The sequence below is a fragment of the Macrobrachium rosenbergii genome, chromosome 26 (assembly GCF_040412425.1).
Source record: "Macrobrachium rosenbergii isolate ZJJX-2024 chromosome 26, ASM4041242v1, whole genome shotgun sequence".
Taxonomy (NCBI): Eukaryota; Metazoa; Arthropoda; class Malacostraca; order Decapoda; family Palaemonidae; genus Macrobrachium; species Macrobrachium rosenbergii.
Genome location: NC_089766.1, coordinates 8383508 through 8396007, shown reverse-complemented (window position 1 = coordinate 8396007; position 12500 = coordinate 8383508). Strand labels below are relative to the sequence as shown.

Below are 12500 nucleotides of genomic sequence, written 5' to 3'. Positions count from 1 at the left end.
ATAATAATAATAATAATAATGACATAGCACTAGATTAATGGTCATCATATTACCTGAACAAATTTCCTCAATTTAAAATGTTTACACACAAACACAACGATGCTAATATAAATGCACTTAACACGAAAACAGTCCAGTAATAACAACACTACGCCACACGGTTAAAACTAAATTGAAAACAAAAATACCAAAACCTGACGACAATGTCAAGAAGACACGACGAAAACAAACGACCAGCCTTTGTAACCGAGAACCATTACTAAAAACAGACGCGAAAAAGTGCATATATAATGGTTCTCATCTTTTGAATACGGGGTGTCATTTTGCCTCGCTTGGGTCGAGTTCAACTGAGGTCAGCCCGACCACCTCACAACCACAACCACAACCCCACAACCCCTCTTCCTAGAAAAGGACTAAGCAGAGAAGAGGATAATGATTATTCCTCAGAGAGAGAGAGAGAGAGAGAGAGAGAGAGAGAGAGAGAGAGAGAGAGAGAGAGCTCTTCTTCCTAGAAAAGGACTAAGCAGAGAAGAGAATAATGATTAATCCTCAGAGAGAGAGAGAGAGAGAGAGAGAGAGAGAGAGAGAGAGAGAGAGAGAGAGAGAGAGAGAGAGAGCCTGCCCATCTTCCTTGAAAAGATTAAGCAGAGAACAGAGCGATTATTCATCTGAGAGAGAGAGAGAGAGAGAGAGAGAGAGAGAGAGAGAGAGAGAGAGAGAGAGATTAGAGAGAACAGAGCAATCATTCATCAGAGAGAGAGAGAGAGAGAGAGAGAGAGAGAGAGAGAGAGAGAGAGAGAGAGAGAGAGAGAGAGAGACTGCCCTTCTCCCTAGAAAAGGACTAAGCACAGAACATAGAATAGATTATTCCTGAGAGAGAGAGAGAGAGAGAGAGAGAGAGAGAGAGAGAGAGAGAGAGAGAGAGAGAGAGAGAGAGAGAGAGAGCCTGCCCATCTTCCTTGAAAAAGATTAAGCAGAGAACATAAAATAGATTATTCCTGAGAGAGAGAGAGAGAGAGAGAGAGAGAGAGAGAGAGAGAGAGAGAGAGAGAGAGAGAGCGCCTGCCCATCTTCCTTGAAAAAGATTAAGCAGAGAACAGAGCGATTATTCATCTGAGAGAGAGAGAGAGAGAGAGAGAGAGAGAGAGAGAGAGAGAGAGAGAGAGAGAGAGAGAGAGAGAGAGAATTAAAGCTCGCAGACACGACAAAACTCGCAAATGACGACGGAGAATCGTTCTGGCATTATGACAGGGAGAAAACACAAGCTCTCGTATTAACCCCAACAAAAACGAAAGAACGAAGAACCTACAATAAACAAGGAACACAGAAGAGGAAGACAGGGACAAACAATAACAACCAAACAATGCACCAGACGAGTATAATAGAGGGTACAAGAAGAGACGTGAGGTCGAGTAGAAGAAGACATAGTAGTGAGCTGACGCACTTCCTGAGAAGCACTTTGCGTGCTAGGATATAGTCTGACGGACGTGGCTTAAGATGCCGATTTGGTGTGATGATATATATATATATATATATATATATATATATATATATATATATATATATATATATATATATATATATATATATATATATATATATATTAGTGATTATTATCACATTTGTACGTGATTCATGTATCACACATAACCACAGGTGAAAAATAAGTAGGTCCTGACCGGTTTCGACTATTTCCAAGCCATTGACGAAGGACTGATGCATAGTTCCTTTACCATCAACAACAGCTCACGATTCTCAAAGGTTATCGAGACGGGATGACGTACATGGGAAAATACAGGAAAGGGGGCTTAACGGAAGTTCACATCTTAAGTATAACCATTAATATTATTATATTATTATTATTCAGGTGATGAACTCTATTCATATGGAACAAGGCCACAATAGGGGACACTCACTCGAAATTCAAGCTTCCAAAGAATATGGTGTTCATTGGGAATAATAAATAGATGAATATGAAGATACAAATCTACAGTAATGTAACTGTGAATATATAGACAAATGAAGCTGTACAGATTCTCGAGAGCTCTCTGTAGAGTTTTATTTGTATACATAATTGCACATTTCATTTACATAACTGTGGATATGTTTCTCCTGTTCAAGACTCATGCTACTAAGAGTATTTTTGAATGAGCCATACTCTTAAGAATCATGCTAATAAGAGTAATATGCTACTATGAGTATAGTCTCAAGTTGAGTCCCACTTATACCTGTGGTTCTCAAACAGGTGGGAATTCCCCCCATCTAGAGGGGAATTTCAGTTTCAGAGGGGGAATTGTGACCAAGGATTTTCAGCATTATAAGCATATTATCTGGAATGCACCTTTTGAAGCAGACAATTTTGGAAATGGGGGAGGGGGGGGAGACATTCTGACATATGGTGAAAGGGTGGATGAACCAAAAAAAAAAGTAGAGTACCAATGACCTATACAACAGTTGGTTAGGAACATAACACTTCCCTCTTTTGAATTACACAACAACAGTACCTCCACGTGAAAGGGTACATGTGTGTATTCATAAAAAAATATCACTAAGACTAGTTTTTCTTTTTTGTAACTCCTTCAGAAACCATATGGAAATACCTGATGGGAAAAGTTTTCAATTTTTCTGAGAATTGGCACTGAGAAAGAGAATGAAAACTCTTAACGAAACGGCATTTCTTTGTAGATGTTAATCACTCCCTGTTTTTTATAATTATAACAGGTACTCGCAGACACCGAAACATCTGTTCGATTTCCCAGCCACAATGACCAGTTCACAGGTGTTCTTGGTGAGAAACAAGTGTTTTACTGCTGTCAGTATCACATGGAACAAGAACACTGAGAGGTAGCGTACTAAATTCATTTCCTATTCAATCATTTATTCAATACGAACACATCAATGAGATAACAATTAATGTAACAATTGAACCGCAATTGCTTAGTTAGTTTTTTCAAGCCAATCATTTCTGGTCGTGACACTCTCTACCTTCCTCTATGTTTCCCGAATCGCCTGACCTACCAGGATCAAAGGAACGGTTATGGACATCCCCATGACTGTCTTCATCTATTTGCTACACAAAAATATAACATCTCGTTACCAAAAGGCCGTTAAATAGCCCAGGTCTGGGAAAACAAAAAACACCGACGGAGGGGGTCACCTACAAAACTGCGATCTGAAAAGCTAAAAGCAAGAATAGTGTGTGAAAGGAGATGAACAGTGAATTACCCCCCCCTCATTGGTAACTGGTTAACGTTGGACGAAACAGCTGCGCCAATATGCCACTAAATTATGTAAAGCTAATTATCAAACATCCAATAAGAACTTAATAAAAAAATTCACTAAAAATTAAAATCACTTCAAGGTTCAATGACCAATTATATTAATAGATTAAAAAAATGGAATTCACTGTTAGAATAACTGAGCTTTTTACAATGCAATTAGTCTTGTAGCCGACAAAAAAATTATAACGGTCGAGTAAGAAAGTATAAAGTTTTGGAAATATTCTTCGGTTCAATCCGGTATAAGGGCGGAACTGCTTTTTTTACGTGATTACTATAGCATACAAGATAACGCTTAGAACACTTCCTGCTTGAAGGAGGAGAGAGAGAGAGAGAGAGAGAGAGAGAGAGAGAGAGAGAGAGAGAGAGAGAGAGAGAGAGAGTGTTTCTCACTGGGACCTGAATGAACTTTCATGATAAAAATGGAATTATTAATCTAATCATTTTACCGTTGATATACCTATAACAATGGTTAGGATCTCTCTCCCTCCCCCTCTCTCTCTCTCTCTCTCTCTCTCTCTCTCTCTCTCTCTCTCTCTCTCTCTCTCTTTTCGTTTCAACCGTGACTTGAATGAACTTTTATGACAAAATGGATTTCTAAATCTAATGCTTTTACCTTTGATAGACTACACAAATAAAAATGGCTATGTTACGACGAATCCCTTTAATTACCATTGTATATTCTCCTTTCTCTCTCTCTCTCTCTCTCTCTCTCTCTCTCTCTCTCTCTCTCTCTCTCTCTCTCTCTCTCTCTCTCAACGGTACGTTTGTCGGACCTTAGCCACTGAAAGAGAATCTCGTTAATCCCCGAGGAACAAAACTCAACGTCGACCTCTGCTTTGTTTGTGATAAACGCTCGTCGCATTTAGAGACGGGAATTGGAATGGGAATGGGAATAAAAATTTAGACCGAAGGTCAAGCGCTGGGACCTACGAGGTCATTCAGCGCTGAAAGGAAAATTGAAAGTAAAGCAAGTCTGATGAAAACCTCGCGATAGAACTTGTCAGGAGAGGGGTGGAAAGTAAGATGGAAGAGAGACGATATGAACGGAGGTACAGTAAAAGGAATGAAAGGGGTGGTTGTTTTTGACTGAGCTGCTTTACGCCAGCACGGGCTCTTGCTCAGAGAGCAGCCCGTAAGTGAAAGGGGTAACAACTAGGGGCCGAAGAGACGCTGCAAAGAACCTCAAGTATAATGACTGCAGTGCACTGAGGTGCACTGATGGCACTAAACCCCCTAAGGGTTAAAAAAAAAACCCTAAGGGATTTAAAACCCCACTAAGGGGTTTTACCCCCTAAGTGGTTAAAAACCCCACTAAGGGGTTTAAGAACCCCACTATGGGGTTTAAAAACCCCCTAAGGGTTTAAAATACCCTAAGGGGTTAAAAAACCCTAAGGGATTTAAAAACCCCCTAAGGGGTTTAAAACCCCACTAAGGGGTTTAAACCCCCGTAAGTGGTTAAAAACCCCAGTAAGGGGTTTGAAACCCGCACTATGGGGTTTAAAACCCCTAAGGGGTTAAAAAAAACCCTAAGGGGTTAAAAACCCTAAGGGGCTGAAAAAAACCCTAAGGGGCTAAAAAAAACCCTAAGGGGTTAAAAACCCCTAAGGGTTTAAAAAACTGGAAGAAACCCCAGATTTACGAAATACAAAACGTTTCAGACATTAAGTTGCAATACTTAGCAGTTGATGATAAATGCTTTAGCAAACTAAAGCATTTAGTATCAACTACTACACACTTCTATTTATCTATCTATCTATCTGTCTATTTATCTATCTATCTATCTGTCTATTTATCTATTAATCTATTATTCCTGAAAGAAATACTCCCGGACTGTCACATCCAAAAGCTTACCCTAACACATATCAAATTATACTGAGAGAGAGAGAGAGAGAGAGAGAGAGAGAGAGAGAGAGAGAGAGAGAGAGAGAGAGAGAGAGAGAGAGAGAGAGTACAACAACCATCCAGAAGAATATTATGAATAATATCATGAATACTAACAAGTATATCTGCATCTAAATGCATGCCTACGTCTGCTATGCCAAGGTCAGGACTAGGCTAATTCTAACAATGATGATAGGGTGTAAATATCCTCCTCTCCTCTCTCTCTCTCTCTCTCTCTCTCTCTCTCTCTCTCTCTCTCTCTCTCTCTCTCTCTCTACGAGATTCGTAACATCAACCTAGATAAAATCAAGTAAAAAATGCGCCGGAGTTTCTTCGGCGCAATCGAGTTTTCTGTAAAGTGCATAATGCTGTGTGAAACTGTCAGCCTCGGCACATGAAAATCTCACCGCGGCCCGTGAAACTTTTACCCGTGGCCCGGTGGTGGCCTGTGTTGTTGGCACCTATAATAATAATATGAACATTATATTATTATAGGTGCCAACAATGCACGATCATGGCTAACTTTAATTAAATAAAATAAAAACTACTGAGGCTAGAGGACTGCAATTTGGTATGTTTGATGATTGGACGGTGGATGATCAACATACCAATTTGCAGCCCTCTAGCCTCGGTAGTTTTTAAGATCTGAGGGCGGACAGAAAAAGTGCGGACGGAGAGACAAACAGCCATCTCTATAATAGCTTTCTTTCACAGGAAACTAAAACATTAACAATATAACGACGTCCACTCTGTCACCATGCATACACTTCACACCATGACAGAGGCATCATCACCATCGTCATCACTTCATCATCTCTCATCGGCGAAGAAGAGGCTCTCTCTCTCTCTCTCTCTCTCTCTCTCTCTCTCTCTCTCTCTCTCTCGCGAGCACTCACACACCCAGAAAGGAGCCGCTCTTAACCTAACCTATCGGCTTTAATCTTCGTCCGAAGGACACAGTCATAGGATATCGAGCTGCCGTTGCCTGTGATTTGGCTGTTTTATTTGACACTTTTCACTGCACAGTTTTATTGGACGCTTTTATTTATCCTTTTTTTAGATCTTTTATTTACTCCTTTATGTGAGTTTGACACTTTTGACGCTTTTATTTATTCTTTTTTTGGGTCCTTTTTATTTACCCCTTTATGTGAGTTTGACACTTTATGTATCCAGTTTGATTTACTTTTGAGTTTGACACTTTTATTTATCATTTTTATTTACCACTTTATGTGAGTTTGGTACTTTTATTTTTTTTACCTCTTTTATTCACCCTTTATGAGTTTTACACTTTTATTTACCCTTTTTTAGCTCTTTTATTTACCACTTTATGTGAGTTTGACACTTTTATTTACCCTTTTTAGCTCTTTTATTTACCCCTTTATGTGAGTTTGACACTGTTATTTACCCTTTTTTAACTCTTTTATTTACCCCTTTATGAGTTTGACACTTTATTTGAAGCTTTTATTTATCCTTTTTTGGCTCTTTTATTTACCCCTTTATGTGTTTTATTTTCCTTTATACTTGACTAACTTTTATTTACTCTTTGATTTGACTTTTATCTTTGTATAACCCTTTTATTTGTCTTTTTATTTACATTTTCACTTGACTTTTATTTACTCTTACTAGACTTATCTGCCCTTTTATTTGACTGTTATTTACCCCTTAGACTCTTTTAATTTAACCTCTTAATTGACACTTTTTAATTGACACTTTCATTTATACTTTTAAGTAAGTGACTTTTACTGAACCTTTTATTTGACTCCTTTATTGACCTTTCATTTATCGTTTTAGTTGAATCTTTTATTTACCATTCTCTTTGACTCATTTACATGTTTCATTTACCATTTTATCTGATTCATCTGAATCTTTTATTTACTCTTTTATCTGACTTTTATTTATCCTTTCATGCGACCTTTACCTTTTATCTGACTTTTATTTACCCTATTACCTGACTTTTATTTACGCTTTTATCTGACTTTTATTTAGGCTTTTATCTGATTTTTATTTACCCTTTTATCTGATTTTTATTTACCCTTTTATCTAACCTTTATTTACCCATCACTTACTTTTATTTACTCTATTACCTAACTTTTATTTACCATTTCCTTTCACTTTTTAACAATTTTATTTACCCTGACTTTCATTTACCCTTTTATCTGACTTTTATCTACTTTTTTTACTTTTATTTACCTCTTTATCTGACTTTTATTTACCCTTTCATTTGAATTTTATTGACCTTTTCAGCTGACTTTTATTTAACCTTTTATCCGACTTTTATTCACCCTTTTATACGACGTATATTTACCATTTTTTCTTACTTTTATTTGACTTTTGTTTACTCTTTCATTTGACTTTTATTTATCCTTTTCCTTACGGGATGACTACTGCAGCTAGGAGCACGAATCCTCGCTGGCATAAGGCCCCTTATAAAGCGTTTTACGTCAAACGTTCCTCCTTCCTTCTTTTCCCCGGGTACGTAAAGGACGGGGGAGGGGGGAAGGGGAAGGGGGGGGGGAGGAAATACGACTTTGACCCACTTTCCCAAAATCGGAAACGCCGCGAGGGCTGGGTGGTGGGATACGTGACTATGCTGGAATCATCGGGGTTGAAGGTATTCCTACTATAATAATAATAATAATAATTAATAATAATAATAATAATAATAATAATAATAATAATAATAATAATAATTATGATGTTTGTTGTCCATTGTATGAATAAACTTATAGGCTTGTGTATTTTTTATATATATAAATCTGAAATATTAACATGGATAAAATTTATATTCTGTTACTCATACAATGACAGATATGTAACCACCATTCTAATTATAAATTAATATCTATCTATCTATCTATCTATATATATATATATATATATATATATATATATATATATAATGTATGTATACACATACATACATACATACACATTTATATATATATATATATATATATATATATATATATATATATATATATATATATTGTATATAAATTCACAAAGAGCATCTGTGAAATTCCGGTACTCATGTTTATCTTGTACTTTATCTTCCACAGTACTCCAGCATCTCTTCTCATAGTTCTCACCCGGGCCACAGAGAGAGAGAGAGAGAGAGAGAGAGAGAGAGAGAGAGAGAGAGAGAGAGAGAGAGAGAGAGAGAGAGAGAGAGGATCTTGTACAGGACATGCCCCAAGAAGGCTATAATATCCGTCACTCTCTCATCTACATATAGAAGTTCCTTCCGTATTTCTGCTATGTATTTCTGCAATATCTCTATCTTGCTGGCTGCTTACTAATACAGGCTTTATTCTATACATATACATACACACACATGTATGTATATACATACATACATACAGTATACATACATATATTATATAGAATTAATCAACACACAATCACGTGTAGAACATAAATAAATTTCTGACTCGCATCACATACATATACTGATTGAGAGAGAGAGAGAGAGAGAGAGAGAGAGAGAGAGAGAGAGAGAGAATATGGCAACAAGGACACTGAAACAAAGAAGCACAAGATTTTTTGCCTTGTTTTATATATATATATATATATATATATATATATATATATATATATATATATATATATATATATATATATATATATATATATATATAGAGAGAGAGAGAGAGAGAGAGAGAGAGAGAGAGAGAGAGAGAGAGAGAGAGAGAGAGAGAGAGAGAGAGAGAGACTCACAAAAACCCACCAAAATCTAAGAGGCGCAGTCATCCATAAACAGGTCTCCTCCACGCGTCCACGGACAAAGTAATTTAAGAACACCTGACCTACAATCCAGTAAAATGAGCCGAGGCAGAGAATATACGAAGGCAGCCCGTGGGAATATTTCCCCGGAACGTGGGAAAATATGGCGGACCGTGGGAAAGTTGTTTACGCCGTGAGAAAGAAAATAAAGCGGTCTACAATATCACCTTCGGATGGTAGACCGGTTCGTTACCTAACTGCTATGACGTCAATGAAATGATTTCTTTCATACAAGTTTGAAATTATTTTTTTATAAATATATTTTTGATCATTCAAAACGATAAAAATACTTTTATATTATTTGTTCGATTCAGTAATTGATCCCTGACTACAAAACTCTAAATTTGAAATTATTTTTTTTATAAATATTATATTTCTGATCATTCAAAATGATAAAAGTACGTTTTATATTATTTGTTAAATTCAGTAATTGATCCCTGACTACAAAACTAACTATGGCGTCGATGAAATGATTTTTTTATATATAAATTTGAGATTATTTTTTTATAAATGTTATATTTCAGATAATTTAAAATTATAAAAATGTTTTATATTATTTATTCAATTCAGTAATTGATCCCTAACTACAAAGCTCTATGGCGTCGATGAAATGATTTTTTTATATATATAAATTTTAAATTATTTTTTTATAAATGTTATATTTCAGATCATTTAAAATTATAAAAGTTTTATATTATTTGTTCAATTCAGTAATTGATCCCTGACTACAAAACTCTAACTATGAAGTCAATGAAATGATTTTTTATATAAATTTGAAATTATTTTTTTATAAATATATTTTTGATCATTTAAAATCATAAAAATGTTTTATATTATTGGTTCAATTCAGTAATTTATCCCTGAATACAAAACTCTATGGCGTCAATGAAATTATTTTTTTATATAAATTTGAAATTATTTTTTTCATAAATATTGTATTTCAGATCATTTAAAATTATAAAAATACTTTTTAAATTATTTGTTCAATTCAGTAATTTATCCCTGACTACAAAACTCTATGGCGTCAATTAAATGATTTTTTAAAAATAAATTTGAAATTATTTTTTATAAATACTATATTTCAGATCATTTAAAATTATAAAAATGTTTTATATTATTTGTTCAATTCAGTAATTGATCCCTGACTACAAAACTCTATGGCGTCAATGAAATGATTTTTTATATAAATTTGAATTTTTTATAAATATTATATTTCTGATCATTCAAAACTATAAAAATACGTTTAATATTATTTGTTGAATTCAGTAATTGATCCCTGACTACAAAACTTTAACTATGGCGTCAATGAAATGATTTTTTTATATAAATTTTAAATATTTTTTTAATAAATATTGTATTTCAGATCATTTAAAACGATAAAAATGTTTTATATCATTGGTTCAATTCAGTACTTATCCCTGATTACAAACCTCTAACTACGAAGTCAATTACATGGTTATTTTTTTTTTAATAATTTCACAAAGGATATAACTATAACATTATTTATAGTTATAAGTCTCACATGAGAAAACACCACATCAGTTCAATTCCAAAAATCTATGATTTCCTTGATTATCACTTATCATATAGATAATGGTAAAGAAAGTAATACATTTGTTTTTAGTTTAACGGCTGTGGTGGTTTTCTCTTGTGAGATTTATGAATAATAATAATAATAATAATAATAATAATAATAATAATAATAATAATAATAATATAGCCATTTTATTTCTTAAATTTCAAACATAAATATAGCTCAGTAGACAAAATATCAAACAAACACAAAGGCTCAGTAAACAATCCTAGCACCAGCGCTTGAAGGACACAAGCAACACGAAACATCACACAATAATCCACGGCCCAAACCAAATTATATTATGCTTTCACCTAAAGCGTAAAAAAAAATATATTAAAAAATGCTTTCAAATCGGCCATACTTCTAGCAAGACCATAAACGCGACGTTGCCAGGACTCGGCAAACCTCAGAATCACGTACGACCAAAAATAGCAATCTACTCACGGTGCTAAATATATTCGTTTTGAAGAGCTCGCACTTTGGCTGAAAAACTTACTATTTCTGGTCAACGTACCTGAAAAGAGAGAAGGATATTAGCATTAATGTCCTTGAGAGAGAGAGAGAGAGAGAGAGAGAGAGAGAGAGAGAGAGAGAGAGAGAGAGAGAGAGAGAGAGAGAGAGAGAGAATCCTGCACATCTCCTGACTGAAACCATTTGAGAATTCTACGTCAACATACCTTAAAAGGAGAAGGATATCTAGCATTAATGACCTTGGCAGAGAGAGAGAGAGAGAGAGAGAGAGAGAGAGAGAGAGAGAGAGAGAGGTCCTGCAACCCATGCCAAATAACAAAACTAGCTCGAACCAGTTACTCATAATAACAGAATAGCTGTTGTGATGTAGTATTATTCCTCTGGCTACCAGTTTTAGCAGATTTTCTGCACGCACGCCCAACCACGCTCTTCTTCTCCAGATGTTGAATATGACATGACAGGGTTATGCTGGTGAATCAGTGATCATATATATATACAATTTTTACCAGCCGTTTTCCTTTAAATGGGGTGGCTCCATTCGAAAACTATGCAACAGTCACTGCTACATGCAAACTTTTACAATATTTGCCGAATTAATTACATTATCCGATCCTCCTTTCAGGTTCCTTTTTCGTGACGCATATCCAGCGTTTTCTAGGTCTTCCAGCCTGTCGTTCCCAGTTCTTTCAACATGACCAAACCATCTCAACACTGCTACATGCAAACTTTTATAATATTTGCCGAATTAAATGCATTATCCGATCCTCCTTTCTAATACCTTTTTCGTGACGCATATCCAGCGTTTTCTAGGTCTTCCAGCCTGTCGTTCCCAGTTCTTTCCACATGACCAAACCATCTCAAAACATTCACCACTTCTTTCTATGTATCTCCATATAGGCCTATATCATCCATTCAATTGTTCTTGTGCAACATGCAATGGACGCAGTTCGCATCTATTTGAACAATTTTCCTTTCGTTCGAAATCAACACCCACACCACTTCCATAAAAGAGTGTTTGCTCAACAATCCATACATAAAATCTCACCTTTACTTTCATCGGAATTTCACTCTTCCATGTCAAGCCACTTTTAATAGTCATCAATCAATTAATGTCTCTTCCAATTCTTTGGATTTTATGCATTAAATCTATGTATGCACTAGCGGATCCAGTGGGGAAGCCACTTGGGGACATGCCCCCCTCCCCATGAAAAATGACAAAATAATATTAACGATTTAGATAATAACATAAATGAGAAATATAAAAATAATATATACATAACATATATACATATATATGTATGTTTGTATGTATGTATATGAAAACTGATGTCCCCAATGAAATTTTTCTGGATTCGCTGATGCATGTAGCCACATAAACCTTTATCAAATTGCTCTTAAACTTTCCAAATAACGTTTTCATTACAAAAACAAACCACACACACACACAATTAATATATCAATGCTGAAGATAAATAAAAGAAGCGACATTCAGTTGCTCTAATACTTCA

General features: G+C 35.2%; 1 protein-coding gene across 5 annotated transcripts in view; it reads right to left on the bottom strand.

The window, feature by feature from the left end:
• Nucleotides 1-12500, bottom strand: part of Arl5 (ADP-ribosylation factor-like 5) — a 64591-nt gene that overhangs the window by 12122 nt on the left and 39969 nt on the right. For 2 of the 5 annotated variants that reach the window (XM_067128122.1, XM_067128123.1), the window contains exon 2: nucleotides 11018-11035. The exons of 2 other annotated variants lie outside the window; for them this stretch is intronic. In XM_067128122.1, coding sequence (XP_066984223.1) covers nucleotides 11018-11035 — 18 coding nt within the window. Of the gene's footprint in view, nucleotides 1-10965; nucleotides 11036-12500 lie in introns of all 5 variants that reach the window. One more of the 5 variants, XM_067128125.1, reaches the window with a different exon arrangement.